Source organism: Pseudorca crassidens, chromosome 10 (genome assembly GCF_039906515.1).
Source record: "Pseudorca crassidens isolate mPseCra1 chromosome 10, mPseCra1.hap1, whole genome shotgun sequence".
Taxonomy (NCBI): Eukaryota; Metazoa; Chordata; class Mammalia; order Artiodactyla; family Delphinidae; genus Pseudorca; species Pseudorca crassidens.
The window spans coordinates 83,822,462-83,845,777 of record NC_090305.1 but is presented as its reverse complement, the minus strand read 5'-3'; the positions used below and the strand labels follow the sequence as shown (position 1 = coordinate 83,845,777).

At 48.4% G+C, this 23,316-nt stretch overlaps 1 protein-coding gene across 2 annotated transcripts in view; it reads left to right on the top strand.

Annotated features, from left to right (window-relative positions):
* LRIG1 (leucine rich repeats and immunoglobulin like domains 1) overlaps positions 1 to 23,316 on the top strand; it is a 119,023-nt gene extending 95,707 nt beyond the window's left edge. For both annotated transcript variants that reach the window (XM_067755122.1, XM_067755123.1), the window contains 10 exons: positions 1,663 to 1,734; positions 2,504 to 2,575; positions 6,450 to 6,613; positions 16,041 to 16,361; positions 17,790 to 18,071; positions 18,681 to 19,100; positions 19,648 to 19,773; positions 20,410 to 20,559; positions 21,186 to 21,467; positions 21,571 to 23,316. In XM_067755122.1, coding sequence (XP_067611223.1) covers positions 1,663 to 1,734; positions 2,504 to 2,575; positions 6,450 to 6,613; positions 16,041 to 16,361; positions 17,790 to 18,071; positions 18,681 to 19,100; positions 19,648 to 19,773; positions 20,410 to 20,559; positions 21,186 to 21,467; positions 21,571 to 21,830 — 2,149 coding nt within the window. In that variant the 3' untranslated portion in view covers positions 21,831 to 23,316. The remainder of the gene's footprint in view (positions 1 to 1,662; positions 1,735 to 2,503; positions 2,576 to 6,449; positions 6,614 to 16,040; positions 16,362 to 17,789; positions 18,072 to 18,680; positions 19,101 to 19,647; positions 19,774 to 20,409; positions 20,560 to 21,185; positions 21,468 to 21,570) is intronic.

Genomic DNA, 23,316 nt, shown 5'->3' with positions numbered 1-23,316 from the left:
CAGGGGGGCTGCATCAGCAGAGGACCTGGGAGGGCACCCATCCTGACGCACTTGGGGTGCGGCAGCCCTGTGGTCCGGCTGCCTCCCGAGTCCCCTGGCGAGGGCTGGGTCCTCTGTGTGTGTGATCCCATCTCCCAGAGGCAGCCTCCTGGTCCTTGCCTGCCGGGCCCCAGGAGCCTTTGGCACTTGGGTGGGAGCCCGGGGCCCGTGTGGCAGGCGGTGCCAGGCTGCCCTGCCGTCTTTGGTTTTCTTCAAGGCTCGCATTTCTTTTCTTCCCTCTTCTCAGGGAGGGCTGTGTGCTTGCTGTTTTCCCTTGTGGGTCCCGTCTTAACGAAGGTCTGAAGATAGATCTGGCCTTTAGTCGAGATCTTTCCCCTGGTCCTCGGTGGGTTCTAGACAAGGAATTCCCCTCCTGGCGAGGGGCTGAGCCGGCCTGCCTTTCTCTAAGGCTTTCTCCTGACCACCTGCCCTCAGTGCCTAGGAGTCCCTGTCCCACACCTGCGGTGCTGAGACCTCCCAGGAGCTGGTTCCCAGCAGCCCATGTCCTTCTTAACCTACCCTTTGGAGAGTCCCGGTGGACACCATCGTCAAAGAGCCCCATACTTGTCAGCACTACCTCAGGTGTTCGCTGGCAGAATTTCCTGTGCCAGCAGCAGTTAGAGGGAACTCCTTGGTGGGCTCTCATCAGAGCATCTGATAACGAGGAGGGAAAACTGGAACCTTGATGCTTTTCATTCCCAACGTCCAGCCACTCTAGGTGCCACCCCTACCCCAGTTCCAACACAGACTTCCCTTTGGATGACAGCCCATGGAAGAGGCATCCGTTTCTTCCATGTGTACTGCAGGGGCAGATTTGGGTTTCTGAGAAAACTCTTGACAGTCACTTATGAGACTGTGATTGGAATTCTCTGGAAGCGAGACCCCCCTTCTCATGGGTAGGTAGTCCAGGTACAGGCATTAGATAGCCTGGGGGGCTGACCGTTGAGGACCTGTCTATCTAGGATTTAATAACCTCGGGCCGTTGGCATCATTTAAAACCCGGGCTCTTGCTGAAGAGCCGAGGGGCCTTCTCGCAGGCAGGGGTGCAGCGCACTGTGGCCGCATCCTGGCTGCCAGCGTGTGCCCCGGAGCTGGGGGGCCGTCTCCATAGATACCCACTGTCCTGTCCTCCTCTTGCCTCCTCTGGGGACCTTTATCCCCAGAAGGCAGCTTTCAGAAGTGGGTGGTAGTTTTTAGTTCCAAGAGTTTTCCTCCTGACTGCTTCCTCTCGCTGGAGCAGTGGTGAGTTCTCTCTCCCCTGTGGGACTATGGCTACACTCCCCCCAGGGTGGTCCTTAGAGAGAGAGAAAGAGCCCAGGCTGGACAAGGTGATTTCCACTTAACACTGCAAGGGGCCTTTTTGGCGAGACAGCGCATGCAATTCCTACCTGTCATCACTGTTAAATTCTAATAAAGATAAAAGTATCTCATTTCAGAAGGGGGAGGGCCCACATACCTCAGATGCATAATCTCGGCAGGGGTCAGATTTCCACCTGCCTCTCCCTGGACAGGCTTATCAGATAGCACCACCCTAATTGTGTGTTCTCTTTCTCCCCACCCTCCCTTGTTGCTCTCCCTCCCGCTCCCACCCCACCTCTGTTTCTGGATGTTTGGAAACTGCAGAACTCTGTCGGGAAACAAGATCAAGTCCGTGGCTAAGAGAGCGTTCTCGGGGCTGGAAGGTCTGGAGCACCTGTGAGTACCTTCCCTGACCCACAGGCCTGCCAAACGTGGCTGCCGGGGAAGTCTGCAAGCAATTTAAAAGCATCTTTGTAAACTGAGACAGGCTATTTGGAAACACCAGCTGCTTCCTTCTAAGTCAGCTTCAACTTTGGCCTTCGTTTTGCCTATGCCAGAAATGGTTACAGAACATATGGCCACTGGGTGCTCAGATAAATGCCGTCCTCCTGCCTGGCCTCCCCATTGCCTGGGCCTGCTCAGGCCCTGGGCTCCCTTCCACTTGCACCAGGACCCTTTATACTGCTAAAGCAGCGCAGCAGTGCTGAGTACACGCTGGGTTTAACTGGGAGGTTCCTCCTGGTGTGTTCGCCTCTGAGAGCCTGGGAGGAAGAGGACGGAGCCAGCCCTGAGACGTCCGTGTGTCACCAACCGAGGCGGATGCCTCTAGTACTTGATTCTTAGGGTATTTTGTCTTTGAATCAAGTGCGGCCACAATTCTGTTGGGAAAGTTTTGCCTGTTGACTTGCTGAGCGGGCCTTGGCTTAGCTTTGATGCCGCCCTTAAGGCTGGCTCGTTCCAGAGTTATTGCACGTGTCAATGTAGGTGAAATAATAGCCGCTTACAGTGGCCTTAGGACAGGACACGGGTGTCTGGCTCGTGTCTGTGGTTCGCTGGCGAAGCCTGGGCTGTCAGGAAAAATCCCTGAGCGTCGTGGCTCAAACATGCGGCTGACTTGAAGGGCGCCTGGAGTTTCTTTGCCTAAGTAGAGAATGTTCTTTTTCAGGAACCTTGGAGAGAATGCAATCAGGTCTGTCCAGTTTGATGCCTTTGTGAAGATGAAGAATCTTAAAGAGCTGTAAGTACCGGGGATTCTGTGGCCCCAGTTGGCGTGAGTAGAGGATTTCCGAGTAAGAAGTGCCTTCATTGGATTATGCTCTATTTTATATAATAGTTGTGATCGTTTATCGTTGTCTGTAAGTTCAATTGTCTTTTTGAAAAAAATGCCCTCTGGGGGCTTCTTCTGAATCAGGGGTCAGTATACTTTTGCTTATAGGGCCACAGTAAATATTTTCAACTTTTTGGGCCACAGGGCCTCTGCCATGACAACTTGACTCTTGTAGCAAGAAACCAGCCATAAATAAGACATAAACGAATAGGTGTGGCCGTGTGCCAGTAAATTCTTATTTACAAAAGCAGGCAGTGGGCCTGCAGGCCGTCGTCGACTAACCGCTGCTCTGGGTGATGTGAAACAAACTCTCTTCTGTAAATGGATAATCCTCCCTTTCATTACGTCAAGGACAAGTGCTTCATCTTTTAGGGGTGCCTACAATGAAGGGCTTGTATTGAGAGGGGCTTCTTAAAAGATCTGGGTGGGCTGTGAGCAGGGCAGAGCTCTCCGTGGGATGGTGGCACGTACCGTGGGATAGTGAGGAGACGCCCAGCCCACGTGTGTTCCCAGGGCCCCCGTGGTGTTTGTGGGCCGTGACGCTGCCGCTGCAGACTTGCCGTGTGGGCCCATGGGCGACAAGGGTTACAAGAGCTTGCCTGTGTCCTCGTCTCTGGCAGAGGAGCTCATCTAAGTATTCAGGTAGCAACGCGCAGGTTTCCTTTCTTCTTCCTGTACGTGAGTCCGATTCTGCAGCCATTGAGTCTGAGCCATAATGTCTAGTTCCCTGAAGGTGCAGCTTTGGGTTCCTACAAGTGCTGAGAACATCGGGCATGCCAATGGCCGTCTTTGCACCCTGAGCTCATCCTCGTCCCTGCGGCCAATCCTGGTGGACCCTCGGTGGCAGCGGGGAGGGGAGGAATGGGGCAGTAGGGGGGTGCAGTCCCCATAGTTGGAAACCGAAGCAGGAAGAGGCCCCGGTGGCGTTCCCAGGGGTGCGTGAGGGGAGGCGGGGTGGACGGGCCCTGGCCTCACGACGTTCAGTGTCCTGCGAGATTGAAGTCTGTCAAGTTGGTGCCCTTTCTCGTAAGGGTCCTGATCTTAGAACGGGAGTTCGTGGAAGGATGGACACTTGGATAGATATGTGATAAAGCAGGTATCACAGAACATTCAGATTTTACAAAGTGAGTGAGTCTGTGAGTGTTCACGGTGCATTTCCCTCCAGCATTTCTGTCTTTGAAACTTTCCAAATAACATGTTGGAAGTAAAAAAGATCCAGTTAAAGGGAAGAGAGAGAAAGAGAGCAGGACAGGGAGAGAGGATTTTCCTTTGGGCCTCCTGAAGACTCAGGTTTCCTGAGACAGTTTTCTAGTTGGGACTAACTGGGCCCTTCCAGGTGCTTGGAGCCCCTCCCCCGCAGATGCATCTATGTGGTTCTGGAGGCTCAGCCTTGGCCCCCTGCCTAGGCTTCCCATCAATCGCTGCATGTACCCAGCTGGGGCTGGCCGTGGGCCCAGTCCTCTGATGGGAGAAACGGTTAATCCCACTTGGTCATTTTCTTCCCCCATTGGATCAAGGCAGGTTGTGCTGTGCACTTAGTCATCCTCTGGGTAAATTTCCACAAGCGATGATTAGAAACACATTTGGTGTTGGAATCATGAAAATGTGTGATATAAGCCAGCGGAGTGCCGGGATGGCTGCAGGCGGGGGCCCGGAATGGCCGTGCCTTTGGCTGCGGGAAGCTGCAGAGCCTTGGGGTCACCAGCGATCCCCCGTCTGGCCTACGCTTGGTCTCGGAGGTGATGCGTGCGTGTGGAGGGGAGGTCGGTGTCCCACCGGGTCCCTCCATTTCTCTCCCTCCATCCCGTTAATCCTAACTCATTCTTTAGGACAGCCTTCTGTCCACCCTGAGTACCTGCCGTCTTCTAAGGTCTGGACCCCTCGGTGTGAGGAGGGTTTCATGCAGAGGAGGCAGGAAATTCTCTAGGGAGCTCGGCCAGCAAATGCCCTGAACGCATGACGTGAAGCTGAACCCTTTCCAAACACATTTCTGATCAAGGAGAAACGTCAGATTTGTTTTCTCCAGTTTGTTCCTGTGGTTCGAATGAAATATGTCCCTGTCCCCGACATAACGGGCTAAAGGCTCCCCGAGATGGCCAGTGTCCTCCCCTAGACTTCCGTGTGTAGTGCCCAGGCCTTCCTGCGGAAAGGGGCAGGCACGTCAGATGCCCCTTGATGGGAAGCCGTCGGTGCTTCTGACAGGGGGAGAGGCCCTTTCCACTCTTCGCCTGGGCTCGGGAGTTCTCCTGTGCCTGGCGGCAGCCTTCCCGACCACCACACAGCCTGCCCTGGGAAGCTCTCCAGAGGCTGGTGTGATTCAGCCGCTTCTTCGCGCTCACCTGTGAGGGCCTGTCCACCACCTACAGTAACTCCTCAACAGAGCCTCTCTCCACGTATCGCTAAGCACAGCCCTACCACCCATCAAATACAAAACCTAGGGCTGATTGTAAGGTCAAATATGGGCAAGCATCCCTGTTATAATGGCTTTGTGCTCAATTATTTCAGTCTTGAATGAGCACTTCCCAAAATTATTTGGTTTAAAATGCTCAGCTCATTCGGGAACGGTGAGGAGAGGAGCGAAGAGCAGATTCTATGTCATTTCGTCTCTGCCTTGGGTTCTCTGCCTTCAGGTTCTCTCTGCCTTGCTGTTTACTAGTTTGATGGTTTCCCTGCTCATTAGAAGGTCAGAGTGAAATGAAGAACGAGAAAGGGGCCTGAGGAATATGGTGAGGGTGGGGGAGGCCATTGCTCTATCACTGGCCCATGTGACATTTTTGGAATTTCAGAGCATCCCGGTACCCCTTTTTTGTCACCATGTACCGGGGACAGTTTATTCCAGGGAAGCGCATGTAATAAGTCCTGTGTCCATCCCCGTGCCGGGCTAACCTCCGCTCTTGAGCTCACGGCCCGAGGTCTTCCAGGAACACGGCAGCTCAGCCCCTCAGCTGACTTATCTTCGAGTGACTCCTCAGGAAGGAATGTCCGCAGAGATGGCGATTGCGATTTCTGTTGAAAAAGCTGATCCTCAGTTGCTGAGAAATGAGAAAGAAAATATGCTCTGTTTTGGTTGGAGCCTCACAAAACCCAAGTTGTGCGTTCTCATGCTCCCTGGGCAGTGGCAATTAACTCACAGGCACTATTTAGGGAGCGGAGCCGAATCCTGCCGGCCTCCTGAATAGCGCTGGTGTGGAGATAAATACACAAACAAGAGGGGAGCACGCCCGCGAGGCTGACATTTGGATGCAAGGAAACGTGCAGCCCTGCCAGATGAAAACAGAGCAGCCACACAGAAAAGGGAGCCCTTCTCGGGCTTGAGATCGGAGCCTCGCATGGAGCTTAGACGCTCCAAGTGGCTTATCGGGGGGGTGGGAAAAAGCAGAGAGGAGGCTGTGCTACTCCCGTCTGTGGGATGCTCAGAGGCCAGGAGACGGCGTCCCTGGGGTCACATGAGCGCAGTGGCTGTCGTGGGACACGTGTGAACTCCGGGTGGCTGCTACTTGAAGTGTGGCCCTTAGACCAGCGGAGTCAGCATCACCTGGCGGCCTGTCAGCGATGCAGAATCCAACCCACTGAGCCAGAAGCTGCGTTTTCTCACAGTCTCCAGGTAGACTGTACTTACCGCTCTAGGTCGCAGGAGAGGAGCCGTAAGAAAGAGCATCTCCCATTCAAGCTTTCTGACTTTCACGGCACAAGCTGATCGGAGGCGATGGGTCATTCGGGGCACAGAGGCAGATATCCCTTCTTTGCGGTCACACTTCACACGACCCTTTTGTCTTGCTTTCAGCCATATCAGCAGCGACAGCTTCCTGTGCGACTGCCAGCTGAAGTGGCTGCCCCCGTGGCTGCTGGGCAGGACGCTGCAGGGCTTCGTGACAGCCACCTGTGCCCACCCAGAGTCACTGAAGGGCCAGAGCATCTTTGCCGTGCCGCCAGAGAGTTTCGTGTGTGGTAAGACTGTCTTTGTGGTTTTTTTTTATTTTCCACAAAGGGTAAGGAGGCCGGGAGGCTTCACTATGGGAGTGATTCCTGTGATCAGAGTCAACCCTAGCCCTAGCCCATGGTTACCCATCAGCTGCTGGATACAATTTATTTCCCACTGAAACCACACGTAGTGTTTACGGTGCCGTCGCCTCATTATGTGGTTCTTGGAGTGCGTGCGTTTAATCAGGAGCAAGCACGAGCTGCTTCAGTTACACGGCAAATAATCAGTTACAGGAAGATGGCTGTGTTGTTTCAAGCCAGCGCTGGTGCCCGGATTTAGCTGTGAATTTACTCAGCATAGGAGGCTGGGGTTTTCCTGTGTGTTTCTTTCCAGCCCCAAGAATGAAAGGTTAAATACAGGAAGAAGGAGTCTCAGGAGAACAGCTGCTGTAGTAAAAAGAATTCCTTCATGTTGACTTGTGCTCTTGCTGTGTCTCCAAAGCACTGGAATTGGCACTGGTAGCTTTAAATTCTTTCTTCCTCCCGACTGTTGGCATGTAGGTCTTGCCATCTTTTGGACCAGGGGTGGTTGGGATCCAAGTTTGGCTGCAAAGAGCACAGAAAATGGTGAGCATCTGAACACAGAAACACACACACATATACACTCACACGTACGTGCACACAGGCACCACACACCACACTCAAATAGAGAGGATGCAGCCTCGTGGTCAGAAAGATGTGTTCAAAGAGCGAGATGAATTTTGAGTTGTTGCTGGTTTCTGCTCTAAGCAGGAGCGAGGGTGGCATTCCCGGGCCTGACTGGAACTGCTGGACAGGTGCGTCCTGCTGCCTTTCATCCCTCTGGTCTGCCTTGAGCCTTGGGTGTGATATTCCCAACCAGGGGCTCCTGTAGGGTCTGGGGACCCCAGTGGTCCACTTCTCTGTCCTACTTTTTGGGCACAGCAGTAGCCAGTGTGCCTGCTGACATCAAGATACAGGTGGCCCCCTTTCACACGCCCACTCACCAGCACCTCCATCACTTCTGAGAGCAGGCTTGCTTTCCTTTCTCCTGACCCAGTCCAGCAGGAAGCCTTAAGTACACTATCAACGTGGGAGCAGCCCTGCCAAATCAGCTGTCTTTACTGTCATTCTCATGGGCACTGTGCACATGGCCCCCCATTGCCTAGGATGGAATAGCCGTGCCATCCATTGTTCCTTGGGTTTCTGGTCCCTGACCATTCTGTTGTAACAGAGCTCCCTGAAATTGCACTTTCTGCCCCTCCGTCCTGTCTCCTGCCACAGGGCATAACCTCTCCCTTTGGATAGGAGCCACGGCAGGACTTGGGACACGCTGCCCCCAGCCTCCGGCCTGTGGCCTTGGCGTATTCTGAGATGTAGCAGTTTTGACACATTTCTCAGAGCCACCTCCACATTTTCACTCAGGCTCCAACCCAAACAATCATCAAGTACTAATGGGAATCATGAAAACACTTGGCAGGAGATCAAAGTTTCAAGCTCTGTGGGAATCTCCCAGTCCTTTTTTATAAAATGCAAGTATAACCCCTTCACGCCCACTAGGCTAGCTAGAATCAAAAAGTCAGATACCAACAAGTGTTGGTGAGGAAGCCTCCTACGCTTTGGGGGAGGGGAATACAACATGGCGTAGCTGCTTTGGAAGACGGTTTGGAAGTGTCTCAAACAGCTAAACGTAGAGTTACGATATCACCCGCCAGTTCCACTCCTAGGTAAATACCCAAGAGAAACAAAATGTATGTCCACGTCAAAACTTGTACATGAATGTGCATAGCAGCATTACTCATACTGACCAAAAAGTGGAAAGGACCCAAATGCCCATTGGTTGATGAATGGGTAAATAAAATGTGGTATAGGCATACAATTAGGACTACTATTAGGTCATAAAAGGGAATCAGTCTTACAATATAGATGAACCTTGAAATATAAGGCTAAGTGAACGAAGTCATTCACAAAACACTGTATGTTATATATGATTCCATTCTCATAAAATGTCCAAAATAGGAAAACCTGTAAAGGTAGAAAGTAGATAAGTGGTTCCTTAGGGCTGGGGAGGGGTGGAGGGAGAGGGATGATAGCTAAAGGTACAGAGGTTCTTTCTGAGGTGATGAAAAATGTTCTTAAAGTTGACTGTGATGATGGTTACACATATTTGTGAATGTACGAAAAACCGTGAAATTGTCCACTTTAAATAGGTGAATGATATTGTAAGGAAATTATATTTAAACAAAGCTGTTTTTTAAAAGAGAAGTATAATTTACATATAAAATTCATCCCTCTAAAGTGTACAAGTCAGTGGTTTTTAGAACATGGAACAGTTGTGTAACCCTCACTACTATCTAATTTTACAACATTTTCATCACCCAGAAAAGAAACCACAAAACCATTAGCAGTCACTCTGTTTCCTCCCCTGGCAGCCACTCCTCTACATTAGGTCTCTATGATTTACCTATTCTGGATGTTTCATATAAATGGAATCCTCCAATACATAGTCTTTTGTGACTAGCCTTTTTCACTTAGTATAAATTTTTTATCATGTATTTTTAGTACTTCATTACTTTTTAAGTGGCTGAATAAATATTCCATTGTATGGGTATACATTTATTTAGCCATTCATCAGGTGGTTTCCACTTCTTGGTTATTATAAATAATGCTGCTGTGAACACTGCCGTACAAGTTTGTGTGTGAAATCTCTTGGGTTATATACTAGGAATGGAATTGCTGGGTCATACGGTAACTCCATGCTAAACTTTTTAAGGAGCTGCCAGGCTGTTTTCCAAAGTGGCTGCACCATTTCGTATGCCCCTCAACAATGTATGAGGAGTCTGATGTCTCCCCATCCTTGTCAACACTTGGTACTGCCTTTTAAATTGTACCTATGCTAGTGGATGTGAAGTGGAATCTCACTGTGGTTTTGATTTGCATTTCCCTAATGCCTAATGATGTTGAGTATGTTTTCACATGCTTAGTGGACTTATATGTATATCTGCCATGGAAAAATGCTACTCAAATCTTCTGCCCATGTTTTAATTGGTCATTTGTCTTTTCATTGTTGAGTTATAAGAATTCTTTATATATTATGGATACTAGATCCTCAGCAGATATAAGGTTTGCCAATATCTTCTACCAGTCTGTGGCTAGGTTTTTTCTGTTTTTTGTTTTTTTCACTTTCTTGACATTTGAAGCACAAAGGTTTTAAATTCTGATTAAGTCCAATTTCTTTCTTTTTTTTTTCTTCTGTCATTTGTACTTTTGATGTCATATCTAAGAAACTATTGCCAGAGACGAGGTCACAAATATTTACACCTATGTTTTCTTCTAAGAGTTGCACAATTTTATTAGCTCATACATAGTCCTCCAGTTTTGGTCTTCTGGTTGAAGACTCTTCTATTATGGTTCCCTCCCATGTCCCCATAAATTTTGGGGTCAGCTTGTCATTTATGCAATAAAGACAACTGGAATTTTGAAATAGGGATTGCATTGAACCTCTTGATTAATTTGGGGAGTATTGCCATCATAATATTAAGTCTTCCCAATCTGTGAACATGTGATGTCTTTCCGTCTTTTTGTAGCTCTTTTTCACTTTCTTTCAATGAAATTTTATAGCTTCCGTTATATGGGTCTCACTTTCTTTTGCTAAATTTATTCCTGTTGGTGTTTTTTCTTTATGGTGCTACTTAAATGGAGTTCTTAATTTCATTTTTAAATTTTCATTGCTAGTGTGTAGAGATGGGATTGAATTTTATGTTGATTTTGTATCCTGTAACTATGTTGAAATCATTTATTAGTTCTAACAGTTTTTCGGTGAATTCCTTAGGATTTTTTTAATATATGATCATCATGTCATTTGCAAAAAGGTAGTTTTTTTCCTTTCCAATCTGAATGCTTTTTCTTTCTTTTTCTTATCTAACTGCCCTGGCCAGGTTCTCCAGTACAATGTTGAATAGAAGGGATGAGGGTAGACATCCTTGTCATTTTCCTGATTTTAGGGGAAAAGCATTCAGTCTTTCACCATTAAGTATGATGTTAGCTGTGGGTTTTCAGTGGATGACCTTTATTGAGTTGATGAATTTCCCTTCTATTTCTAATTTGAGTGTTTTGTTTTGTTTTGTTTTTAATAAATTTATTTATTTTTGGCTGTGCCGGGTCTTCATTGCTGTGTGCGGGCTTTGTCTAGTTGTGGTGAGCAGGGGCTACTCTTTGTTGCAGTGCACGGGCTTCTCATTGCGGTGGCTTCTCTTGTTGCGGAGCACGGGCTCTAGGCGCACGGGCTTCAGTAGTTGTGGCACACAGGCTCAGTAGTTGTGGCCCGCGGGCTCTAGAGCGCAGGCTCAGTAGTTGTGGCGCACGGGCCTAGTTGCTCCCCAGCATGTGGGATCTTACCAGACCCGGGCTTGAACCTGTGTCAGGTGCATTCTTAACCACTGCGCCACCAGGGAAGCCCTGTTGAGTGTTTTATGTTGGATTTTGTGAAATGCTTTTTCTGCATCTGGTGAATCACGTGATTTCTTTCCCTTTATTTTACTGATATGGTGTATTACATTTTTGGATGTTAAAACAACTTTGCATTCCTGGGATAAGTGCAACTTGGTCATGGTATAACATCTTTTTATATGTTATGGGATTTGGTTTGTTAGTTTTTTGTTGTTTTTTCATTTATATTTCTAATTTTTGTTTTACTTATTTTTGGCTGCGTTGGGTTTCACTGTTGCGCGGGCTTTCTCTAGTTGCGGCGAGTGGGGGCTACTCCTTATTGCGGTGCCTCTTTTGTGGAGCATGGGCTCTGGGTGTGTGGGCTTCAGTAGTTGTGTCACTTGGGCTCAGTAGTTGTGGCGCGCAGGCTCGGTGGTTGCTGTGCATGGGCTTAGTTGCTCCGCGGCATGTGGGATCTTCCCAGACCAGGGCTCGAACCTGTGTCCCCTGCATTTGGCAGGCAGATTCTTAACCACTCTGCCACCAGGGAAGCCCTGGTTTGGTAGTATGTTTGTTGAGATTTTTTTTCTTATAATTTATTAACAAATAAGTATTTTTATTTTTTAGCTTACAGAAGGTCTTTTTTTATTCAAGTCAGTGTGAGTTGGTACTTCATTGTAGTTTTGATTTGCATTTCTCTTAATAATTAGCGATGTTGAGCATCTTTTCATGTGCCTGGTGGCCATTTGTATGTCTTCTTTGGAGAAATGTGTATTTAGGTCTTCTGCCCGTTTTTGGATTGGGTTGTTTGTTTTTTTGATACTGAGCTGCATGAGCTGCTTGTATGTTTCGGAAGTTAAGCCCTTGTGGGTGGCGTCAATTTGGATTTGGATACTTTTTATTGTCTGATTGCTGGGGCTACGATTTCCAACACTATGTTGAATGGAAGCGGTAGGAGTGGGCATCCTTGTCTTATTCCAGGTTTTAGCGGGAAGGCTTTCAGCTTTTTACTGTTGAGTATTATATACTCGGTGGTGGGTTTGTCATAAATAGCTTTTATTATGTTGACATGTGTTCCCTCTGTACCCACTTTGTTAAGATTTCTTATGAATGGATGTTGAATTTTATCAGATGCTTTTTCTGCATCTATCGAGATGATCATGTGGTTTTTGTCTTTTGTTCATGTGGTATATCACATGGATTGATTAGCGTATGTTGAAGCATCCTTGTGACCCTGGGATGAATCCAGCTTGGTCGTGGTGTATGATCTTTTTTCTGTGTTGTTGCATTCAGTTTGCTAATATTTTGTTGAGGATTTTTGCATCAGAGATTTGGCCTGTAATTTTCTTTTTTTGGTAGTGTCTTTGTCTGATTTTGGTATCCGGGTGATGGTGGCTTCATAGAATGTCTCTGGGAGTGTTCCCTCCTCTTCAGTCTTTCGGAAGAGTTTGAGAAGGATCGGTATAAGTTCTTCTTTGTGTGTTTGGTAGAATTTGCCTGTGAAGCCATCCTAGTCCTGGACTTTAGTTTGTAGAGAGGTTTTTTGTGTTTGTTTTTTTACAGATTCTACGTCACTCCTAGTGATCCATCTGGTCAATTTATCTGTTTCTTCTCGATTCCGTTTTGGTGGGCCATATGTTTCTAGAAACTTGTCCATTTATTCTAGGCTGTCGAATTTGCTGGCATATACAAGTGCCAAATTCATATATGAATTTGTTCATAGTATTACCTTACGGTCTTCTGTATTTCTGTGGTATGGGTTGTTATTTCTCCTTTATCATTTCTTATTTTCTTTATTTGGGTCCTCTCTTTTCTTGGTGAGCCTGGCCAGAGGTTTGTCCATTTTGTTTACCCTTTCAAAGAACCAGCTCTTGGTTTTACTGACTGTAGAGAATTCTTGTATGTTTACTCGTAAAGGTCTACAGTTTTCTGTTTTCTCTGGTTTTGTTATCAGGTAATACTAACCTTATAGAATGGAGTTAGGAAATGTTCACCCCTCATCTATTTTTTTTTTTTTTTTCTTTTTTGGAAGGATTTATGAAGGATTAGTGATAATTCTTCAGATGTTTGGTAAATTTCACCAGCCGTTTGGCTCTGGAGTTCTCTTTGTAGGAAGTTTTAAAATTGTCTTTACTTGTTATATCTATGCAGATTTTCTTTTTCTTCTTGAGTCAGCTTTCAGTTTGTGCATTTCAGACAGGTTATCTAATTTGTTGGTGTACAGTTACTCATAGTATTCCTCTGTATTCTTGTCTGTTGCTGTAAGGTTGGTAGTATTGTCCTTTCTTTGATTAGCATTTGAGTCTTCTCTCCTTTCTCTCTTCTTTTCCCTACCCTACTGTAACTATGTATTATTCAGTTTTGTTGATATTTTCAAAGAAGAGGAGCAGAAGAGAGTTCCTCAAAGAAAAGGAATAGAAGAGAGTCACAAACAAAAGTCCTTACGTATTTACCTATGTTGTTCCTTTAATGGTGTTTTTTTTTTGTTTGTGGAGTTACTGACGCGTCTTTTCATTTCCGCCTGAAGGATTCCCTTTGGTATTTCTTGTAGGGCAGGTCTGATAGCTGTAAATTCTGTTTTTTTGTTTTTGTTTTTTAAGGGAATTCCTTTATTTTTATTTTTTATTTATTTACTTTTGGCTGTGTTGGGTCTTCGTTTCTGTGCAAGGGCTTTCTCTAGTTGCGGCAAGCGGGGGCCATTCTTCATCACAGCGTGCGGGCCTCTCACTATCGCGGCCTCTCTTGTTGCGGAGCACAGGCTCCAGATGCGCAGGCTCAGTAATTGTGGCTCATGGGCCTAGTTGCTCCGTGGCATGTGGGATCTTCCAGACCAGGGCTCAAACCCGTGTCCCCTGCATTGGCAGGCAGACTCTCAACCACTGCGCCACCAGGGAAGCCCTCTCTGTTTTTTTGTTTTTAAATCTGAGAATGTCGTAATTTCTCCTTCATTTTTGAAGGATCGTTTTGCTGGATATAGAATTTAGTTAACAGTCTCTGTTTCAGTACTTTGAACATGTCTTCCTACTGCCTTCTCACCTCCATGGTTTCTGATGAGACATCAGCTGTTAATGTTATTGAAGATCCCTCGTATGTGAAGAGTTGCTGTGCTCTGGCTGCTTTCAAGATTCTTTGTCTTTGCACAGTTTGACTATGAAGCTTCTAGGTGTGGATCTTTGAATTTATTCCATTTGGTGTTCACTGAGCTTCTCGGATGTGTAGATGCAAACTTTTCATCCAACTTGGGAAGTTTGGGGCCATGATTTCTTCAGATAGTCTTTCTGTTCCTTTTTCTTTCTCCTCCTTCTTGGACTCCCATTATTTGTATGTTGTTATGCCTGATGGTATCCCACAGGTCTCTGTGACTCTGCTCACCTTCTTCATTCTTTTGTTTCTCAGACTGGATAACCTCAGTTGGCCTGTCCCAATTTCCCTGACTCTTCTGCCAGCTCAGTTCAGCTGTTGAGCTCCTTTCGTGAATTTTTTATTTCAGTTATTGTACTTTTAAACTGCAAATGTATATTGGGTTCATTTTTACAATTTCTAGCTCTTTCTTGATATTCTTTATTTGGTGGGAAAGGATTTACTACTTCCTTCTAGACGTGGTTTCTTTTAGTTCTGTGTACCTATTTAGAAAGCCAACTTAAAGTGTTTTTTTAGTAGGTACAAGATCTGGACTTCCTCAAGGACAGTTTCTATTGACTGCTTTGTGTGTTTTTTTTTCTATTTTTTCTTTGTTGATAAATGAGTGTTTTAAATAGTGTAGCAACTCTGGAAATCAGATCTTCCCTGTGTCTTCCCCTGGGGTTTGTTGTTTAGTTTATTGTTACAGTTTACTTGTTTAGTGCCTTTCGTGGACACATGTTGTAAAATCTGTTCTGTGCAGCCACTTTAGTCCCTCTGTGGTTGGCTTAGTGGTTAGCTAATGACTGGACAGAGTCCTTAAATTACTTCAGGCCGCCTGTCCTTTGCCCAGCATCTCTGCTGTGTGTTGGGGGTGTGCCATCACTTCCTGTTTGCACTGATCCTCGATGAGGGTCACAGGGAAGAAATTTGGACCCTCTGAGGTCTTTCCTGGACATACACATAGCGCTGCACATGCAGGTGGCCTTCTCGGTCCTCGGGAACATGTTGCCCTTTTCAAAGCCTGGTGATGACGTTTCATTCACCCAATTTCCTTTGCAGTTTCCTGGCCAGCCTATCAGTGGTTCCAACTGATACTTCTGCCTCAGCCCTGACTGCTGATTATTTTTACCACATGCCCCTGGGATAGGGCTTCCCTTGCTGAGCAAACTGTATCAGGTGGAACAAAAGGCAAGCCCCGAAGATGCAGCTTTTGTGGGCGTGCGCAGCTCACCCTGCCCCCCTCACTGGTTGCTAGGCTTGCTGAGTCTCAATGCTACTGTAGAGCTGGAGAGAGAGGGATGGGACTTCGGGTAGGTTATAATGCCATAAAGCTCACTTTTCTTCCTGAGATTCAGGTGTTTTCTTGAATTAACACTTCATGGGTTGTTCTAGCCTTTAGCTAGTTTCTAAGATTCCGAAGAAGTTGATTGTGATCATTTTTTGCTTATATTGTCACTGCTTTAATAGGAGGTGCAGATTTTCAGATGTCTTTATTCTGACATTCTGGAAGTACTTCATCCCCTCTCCCTTTGGAGTAAAGTTTGTGGGTGAGGCCCTTGCATTCATGGTTGACTCTCTGAGTCTTGTGTGACAGTGAGTAAGTGTACGTAGCCTTCTCATGGAAACTGCGGATTGCTTTGATAACTGACTACCAGTGGATGTGTTTGAATTGAGGAGCGTGACCATGGAGGGATCACCATTCACGTATCTGTAATTGGATACAGTCAGACAGCCACGGTGCAAGTCCCTGACAGCTTAGGGTGCACAGGGACCCCGAAAGGACTGGTCACTGCTCGGGTCTGACTCAGTTTCTCCTGCGCGTGAACAGCAGCTGGTCCCTGTGTCCGGAAGTCTGAGTTACTTACGTTGGCTCTTCTCACCCCAGATGACGTACCCAAGCCACAGATTATCACCCAACCAGAGACGACCACAGCTGTGGTGGGCAAGGACGTCCGCTTCACTTGCTCAGCCGCCAGCAGCAGCAGTTCCCCGATGACGTTCGCCTGGAAGAAGGACAACGAGGTGCTGGCCAACGCTGACATGGAGAACTTCGCCCACGTCCGCGCTCAGGACGGGGAGGTGATGGAGTACACCACCATCCTGCACCTGCGCCGCGTCACCTTCGGGCACGAGGGCCGCTACCAGTGTGTCATCACCAACCACTTCGGCTCCACCTACTCGCACAAGGCTAGGCTCACTGTGAATGGTATGCAAATGCCGCCTTTCCATTGGGGTGTAAGAGTTCTGCAGAGCCACACTCGTGATCGTTCTGTCGCCTGTGTGGAAATGATTGGGACGGGAGAAACACCAGCTTCACTGGGACATTACTGTATCGTACCGTTGCCTGGCTTGGGCCCAGAACAAGTGCTGTAGATTGTAGGGTTATTCTCAGTGCATTCTTCGTTTTGGGTGTTTTTTTTTTTTTTTAATCCAGTTATTATGTCAAGTGACAGTGTAGCCCCAAACCTTGTTTTTTTGTTTTTTCCATTTATTCTCCTCCTTAATTCAGGATGCCTGGTACCCAGATTCCAAGCATACCCTGATGCTGGGGAAGCTGATGCCCTTTGAGGAGACGACACAGCCGTGGGGCCAGCCTGGGCGGGGCCAAGTCCGACAGTGGTAGGGCTGCCGGCCTGACAGCAGAATGGCCTGTGGGTGTTGGACAAGGAGTTTTACTGGGCAGCCAGCTTTAGAGCCTGTTGAGGTGGCTCCTTCAGGGCTGTTTGTGGTAGTGAGTTTAGGGTAGAAGGAGAGAGAAATAGCTTGGGCAGTTAACCCCTTGCCCCAGTAACCTAACAAGATTTTCTCGATCATTACAGTTAAAAAGTGCCAGAACTGCCCTGGTCTCTCAGCCCTTACAGACCCCCCAAAAAACTCCCACACTTTTTTTACCACACATTGACGGGTTTGTCTTGGCTTATTCTGAAGGAGTCCTCATTGTTTCTCAAAAGGTCAGGGAACTGTTGAGAGTCCCCACCAAAGCAATCTTGATGGGTACAGCAGTGATGCCCGACATCTGGCTGGGTGCTCAGCACTGTGTCAGGGAACATTTGGGATAAACAAGCTGGTGGAATGCTTTCTGCTCGTGTGTATACAGGAATATGGTTCCAGTACCACTGCGCCTAAATGAGTTTTCTTCAAGAGGGAAGAGCCATCCCATTGCTTTCCCCAGGGTGAAGGCATGTTACCTTCTCTCCCTCACAGCTTCTTGCAGGAGCAGATATTCTTGTTTCCTAGGCTCTCTCCGGGTGATTAAGGCAGGCAAGTATGAGGCCCTGGCATTTATGGGATATCCCTGTACAGACTGATCACGACATGACAGACAGTAGGTAAATGTTTCAGGAAAGCCGTACATTTGAGGGGGTGAGAGCCAGCCTTGGGCGTGTGGCGAGAGAGACTGATGGACTGGCTCCCCACTGCCCCTCCCCGGTAGGAGAAGCTGGGCAGCCCTTGGAAACCTCAGCTCCTCAGCTCCTGATTTACAGGGGGCAGGAGTGGTTCTGGGCACTGGGCAGATGCTGGCGTGAAGGCTGGTGAACTCATTCGCAGTGGTGGGGAAGGTCAGTTTGACAAACTCCTGGCCTTTGCATTCCAGCTTTCTAAAAACTCGACCCTGTGTGCTTCTGTTTTGCAGTGCTGCCATCATTCACCAAAATGCCCCACGACATCGCCATCCGGACTGGCACCATGGCCCGCCTTGAGTGTGCTGCCACTGGCCACCCTAACCCCCAGATTGCCTGGCAGAAGGATGGAGGCACAGACTTCCCTGCTGCTCGTGAGCGACGCATGCATGTCATGCCAGACGACGATGTGTTTTTCATCACTGATGTGAAGATAGATGACATGGGGGTTTATAGCTGTACCGCCCAGAACTCGGCCGGGTCCATTTCAGCGAACGCCACCCTGACTGTCCTAGGTTCGACTATAGATACACTGAGAGAGAAGAGAGTGTGTGTGAGAGAGAGAGTGTGTGTGCGTGTGCGTGTGCGTGTGCATCTGTGTATGTGTGAGAGGGAGAGATATCCTTACTTATCCTAGGTACCTAGAGGCAAGGTTCTCTCAAACTGTTCTGTGAAGCCTAGAGTAGGTGAGTGTGGTAGGCTGTTTCTTTGTTTAAAATTTTAGGCTTCTAAGATTTTCTTAAACAAGTGGTTCCATCTCTTTAAGAAAAATAAGAGCCAGTGAATTAGGAGAGTGTTTACAGGGCTTAGGTATAAGACACTCTACCTATAGAACTGCCCTCCAATCGGGCAGGATGGATTTGGTCTGGGTCAAGGATAAACTTGGGCCTGTCACAGGGCAGTCTGGGAACCATAGGGGCTTCTGTGGCTGGAGGTTAGTTCATCCCCAGAAGAGTAATGATTTAGTCATTCTGGTAGAAAATCTTCCAAAAAGCTTGCCACTCTGTTAAAAGATCTTGGCATTTCACTGATGTCTTGGATTTTCCTTGGTCCAGGAGACAAGGCAGAGGTATAGCAGCTGAGGCCCACAGAATAACCGTAAGACCTCCACTGACTTCTTGCAGAAACCCCGTCCTTGGCGGTGCCCTTGGAGGACCGCGTGGCATCCGTGGGAGAAACGGTGGCTCTCCAGTGCAAAGCGACTGGAAGCCCTCCCCCCCGCATCACCTGGCTCAAGGGGGACCGGCCCCTGATCCTCACCGAACGGCACCATTTCACCCCCGGCAACCAGCTGCTGGTCGTTCAGAACGTGGTGGTGGAAGATGCGGGCCGGTACACCTGCGAGATGTCCAACGCCCTGGGCACCGAGCGTGCTCACAGCCAGCTGAGCGTCCTGCCCACTCCGGGCTGCAGGAAGGACGGCACCACTGTGGGCATCTTCACCATCGCCGTGGTGTGCAGTATCGTGCTGACGTCCCTGGTCTGGGTGTGCATCATCTATCAGACCAGGAAGAAGAGTGAGGAGTACAGTGTCACTAACACAGGTTAGCTGCTGTGGTGGCGGTGACTCACAGGGAAGGGGAAAAGCAGGGACATTTGTGAAGGAGGCCAGGGCTGGAGGCTTCTTTGAGAATCTCAGGATATTCAGAACTCCTCTAGAACCTTTGGGAATGTGGAGTCACTCAGGACAGCTGAGGCTTTGGTCTCGATGACACCATTCTATCATCTTTCAGGAATTGCACACTATAATGGGAATACTGTCAAATACACTATGAACTCTGCAGTTTTCTGAGGCATCCTTGGCACTTGCTTTGCTGCCACGTGGTAGACTGTTGCTGCAGTGACCTCACAGGTCCCTTCTTTTCTCAGTTCTGTCTCCCTTCCCATCGCTGTGCTTTGTCTTTTGCGGACTCGGACACCTCTCCCACCTGGATGTAGAGTCAGGCTGAGCAGGTCCTGGGAGGGCGTCTCCAGAGCACAGACTCCACAGGGTGTCCCTTGACAGCAGCTGCTGGGGTCTCCTGTGTCTGCCTTTGTTGTCACCTCGAAGGACTGGGACCCCTGGTGTTTGACTGTCCTGTCTCCTTGCAGATGAAACCATCGTGCCACCAGATGTTCCGAGCTACCTCTCTTCTCAGGGGACCCTTTCTGACCGACAGGAAACCATGGTCAGGACTGAGGGTGGCCACCAGGCCAATGGGCACATCGAGAGCAACGGTAAGGCCTCAGCCCTCGGTGCAGCTGCAACCCCCGGGGCTGCTGCCAGCTCTGGCCTGGGGCAGCTGCCTGGTATCCCATCAAGCATATGTGGTGACCTGGCAGGCTGGATGACTCAAGCCTTCTCTTGGGGTTTTTTGGACTTGACCTGTGCGAGTTCTGCAAGGTTTTAAAATCTCCGTCCCCAAGGAAGTCACTGTATTGGGATAGGGTGGGAGAGGGTGGGACTCCTAGTCCGGATACGGTAGGACTGCCTGAAATAAGAGCAGTGAAGGACGTGCCAGGTACTGAAACCAAGGCACTCGTTGTGCAGGGGAAGCGCCCAGGTCTGCTGTTCCAGTCTCTCAGAGTACAGAGTGCCCACAAGAGTAGGGGAGGCTGAGCCGCCCTTGTTAGGGGCAAGTTTATCCTTGCCAAGAACTCACCATCATGGCTCTGAATGCTGAAAGGCCTGCCTGCTGGGAAGGCAGTATTCGAAAAGGTTCCTTGCTGGACTTCTTGCTTAGCCCAATAACCCAGCACTGGAAAGAACACTTTGAAAAATGTCCCTGTTCTGGTAGCCTTGCCCGTTCTCACGGCTTCCTGTGAAGTGCTGACTAAGCCTGGAGTTTCTAACCGTGTGGGAGTCTGTTGCAGGTGTTTGTCCGAGCGACACAGGCCTCTTTCCAGAGGTGGAAGCTCACGGCATTACGTGCAGGCAGCCCAAGCTCTGCGTCGGGTACACGAAGGAGCAGTGGAAAGTGGTGGAGAAGGCCGATGGCACACCTGGTCCACAGAAGATGATGGGTATGAGATGCTTTCGTCAGGAAAAGTATTTTGCTCTTGAAATCAAAATTTGGGTTGACCTACTCATTAAGTGAAAGTGGGGGAGACATAATTGATGTCAGACTGTCTTAGAATTTGGCATTCAATATATAAACAGGAAGCCCTGGCCTGCCTCTTTTTAAATTCCAGAATAGGATGTCTGTCTCTTAAAAACTATGGTGTGATAAGCCTGAGCGTTGAGTTTTCTAGATTTATAAAGTGACTGAAATAAAGGGTTAAGGCCCAAACCAGCGTCCCTTTTCACCAGGGCCGCTGTGAGGCTAAATTTCTAATTGTTCAGAAGACTTCTGGCACTAAATGCTGCGTGGTCACGCAAATGGGATTTTTTTTTGTTCCCTGAGATCAGAGTGTGTGACTTCATGCTCTGATTAAGAAATTAAGCCGAAACGTTTCAACGTGGAAGGGCTCTGTTCTTCATTAATGGCTTGGTGTTTGCCCAAGTCCTTTTCCTGTGAACAGATTTGGCAGGGGGGGTCGATCAAAGCAGGGCTCGGGCCTTACGGCTGCAGAGCTGAGCAGCCTGTCCTCTGCGCGGGACGGAGACTTGCGTGGCGACGGGGCTCATCTGTCTCTGGCTCTGTCTGCAGAGCACGGCGGCCCGGCGGTGTGCGGCGACTGCAGCAGCGACACGCACACTTACTCCGAGGAGCAGGCCTTCTGTCCTCAGCCTGTGCCCAGAGACAGTGCACAGCCAGGAACCCTGAGCGGCCTGGAGCCCAGCCCGAGTGACCACCCGCGCTCTTCACAGCAGCAGAGCAGCGGGGCTGCTGAAGGGTCCTGTAGCCGCTGCAGGGGGTCCCTCTACCCCAGTAACCACGACAGAATGCTGGCAGCCTTGAAGAAGCCAGCAGCGCCTCTAGATGGGAAAGGTAACGTGGCACTATCTTCCGAGGCAGCAGCAGGGGGCGAGGAGCGCGGACTCGGCCGGGCCCGAGGGGGGCTGACATGGCCTCTTCCTTCTCTTCCTTCTAGGGGCCTCCTCTTGGACGATAGCACGGTTGTGTGACCTGGACCCCTCAGACCTGCAGCCTTCGTGTGCGTTAACTCTGGGCAAGCCTGAGCTCACAGAAGCTGCCTCGGGCTTTCCTGATGTGCCCAGCGAAGGCCAGCACTTGCTTCTTTCCAATGGACACCTCCCGCAAGCCTGTGACTCCGGTTCTGAGTCCACACCAGTGACGGGACAGCCGCCCGGGAGACGGAGCGCACCGCTGCTGTTTGCACCCAAAAGCTAGGCTTTGTCTACCTCGGCTCTTGTGGCGTCGGTGTCTACAGGAAGGAGAGGTGGGTGAGGGAGCCTGGCGGCTTCAAGCATCACTGATTTGTACATAGTTTTCACCTCCGTGTGGAGCGTCAGCAGTTTGAAGGACTTGCAGCTGAAGCACAGAAATGCAAGAGGCTATTGTGTACAAAAGGCAGAAAAGTATTTGATACCCTTGTACATAAGAGTTTGCAGAGATGGCATATATATTATATATATCTTTTACAGAGGCTATTTTAATCTTTAGTGCATGGTTAACGGAAAAAAACTGTACAATTTTGACTATTATTTTTCATACCAGGTTGCTGTTTAATTTTGGAGCAGGGGGGATAGTTCTGGTGCCTTAATGCACGGATGGAGCTCCTAGGAGCTACAAACCACATTTGTTCACAGGAGTTTTGGGGGGCATGGGAGGGAGGGAAGCGAAGGTCCTTGGCTTGGTATTGCACTTGGGAGGGCAGACCCCCCCCCCCTTGCATGCTTTACCGTCAGAGACTCTGTTGGCATTGGAAGTAACTTCATGTCAGTATTGCTTGTGTGTGGATGGCGTCGCAGCGACCTCCCCGTAGAGCCCAGAGGGGCAGATGTCATGTTCCTCTGCAGTGATGGACTTCTCGTAGGTTTAAGTTCCTTCTCAAACAAGTGGAATGGAATGGAGGTTGTTGATCCACCACAAGCAAACTGGTTCAAACAATTAAGCACTGCCTTTCCTCTTCCTTCTGTGATAAAGGCGAATGTGGTCTTGTCAGTATCCTTCGATGGTCATTTGAGGCTTTTTAATAAGATAGCTAGAGGCTGCTGGTGTTGGTACCTGTGGATTTTTCAATAGCGATGTTTTAGTTCTGCGGATACAATTAATATTACATCGGCCTTGGGGGAGGAAAAACGGAGTCCCTCCTTTTCAGGGCTAGCGAGTCTTTACTGAGGGTGCAGAGCAGGCCTGTCCATTTCCTTCCCTCGCACAGATGGACCCGGGCTTGGACTCTAAGTGATGAGCCCTTGACCTGGGTTCTGGGTATATTTGCACTTTTTTGAGACCTGTTGCTAACCATCTTGTGAGTGCCAATGTGTATTTCAGGAAAAATTACGTTGAAACAAGGTCCTTAAAAATCTCAGAAAGCAAAAGTTCCTTTGGCCAAAAAGCTGAAGGGAGGTACTGACAGAATGGTTCCTTACCTATGTTAAATTTCACTGTCAGATGTCATCACTGTTCCAAAAGGTAAGCACATTTAGAATTTTGTTCTCAACAGTTAACTGATTCTCACTTCCACAAAATATGTGAATTTGCTGCTTCTGAGAGGCAATGTGAAAGAGGAAGTATTACTTACTTTTATGTACAAAGTTATTTATTTATAGAAATTTTGGTACAATGTACATTGAAAAGCAACATGTAAAATATTGAAGTGTCTAACAAATGGCATTGAAGTGTCTTTAATAAAGGTTCATTTATAAAATGTTAA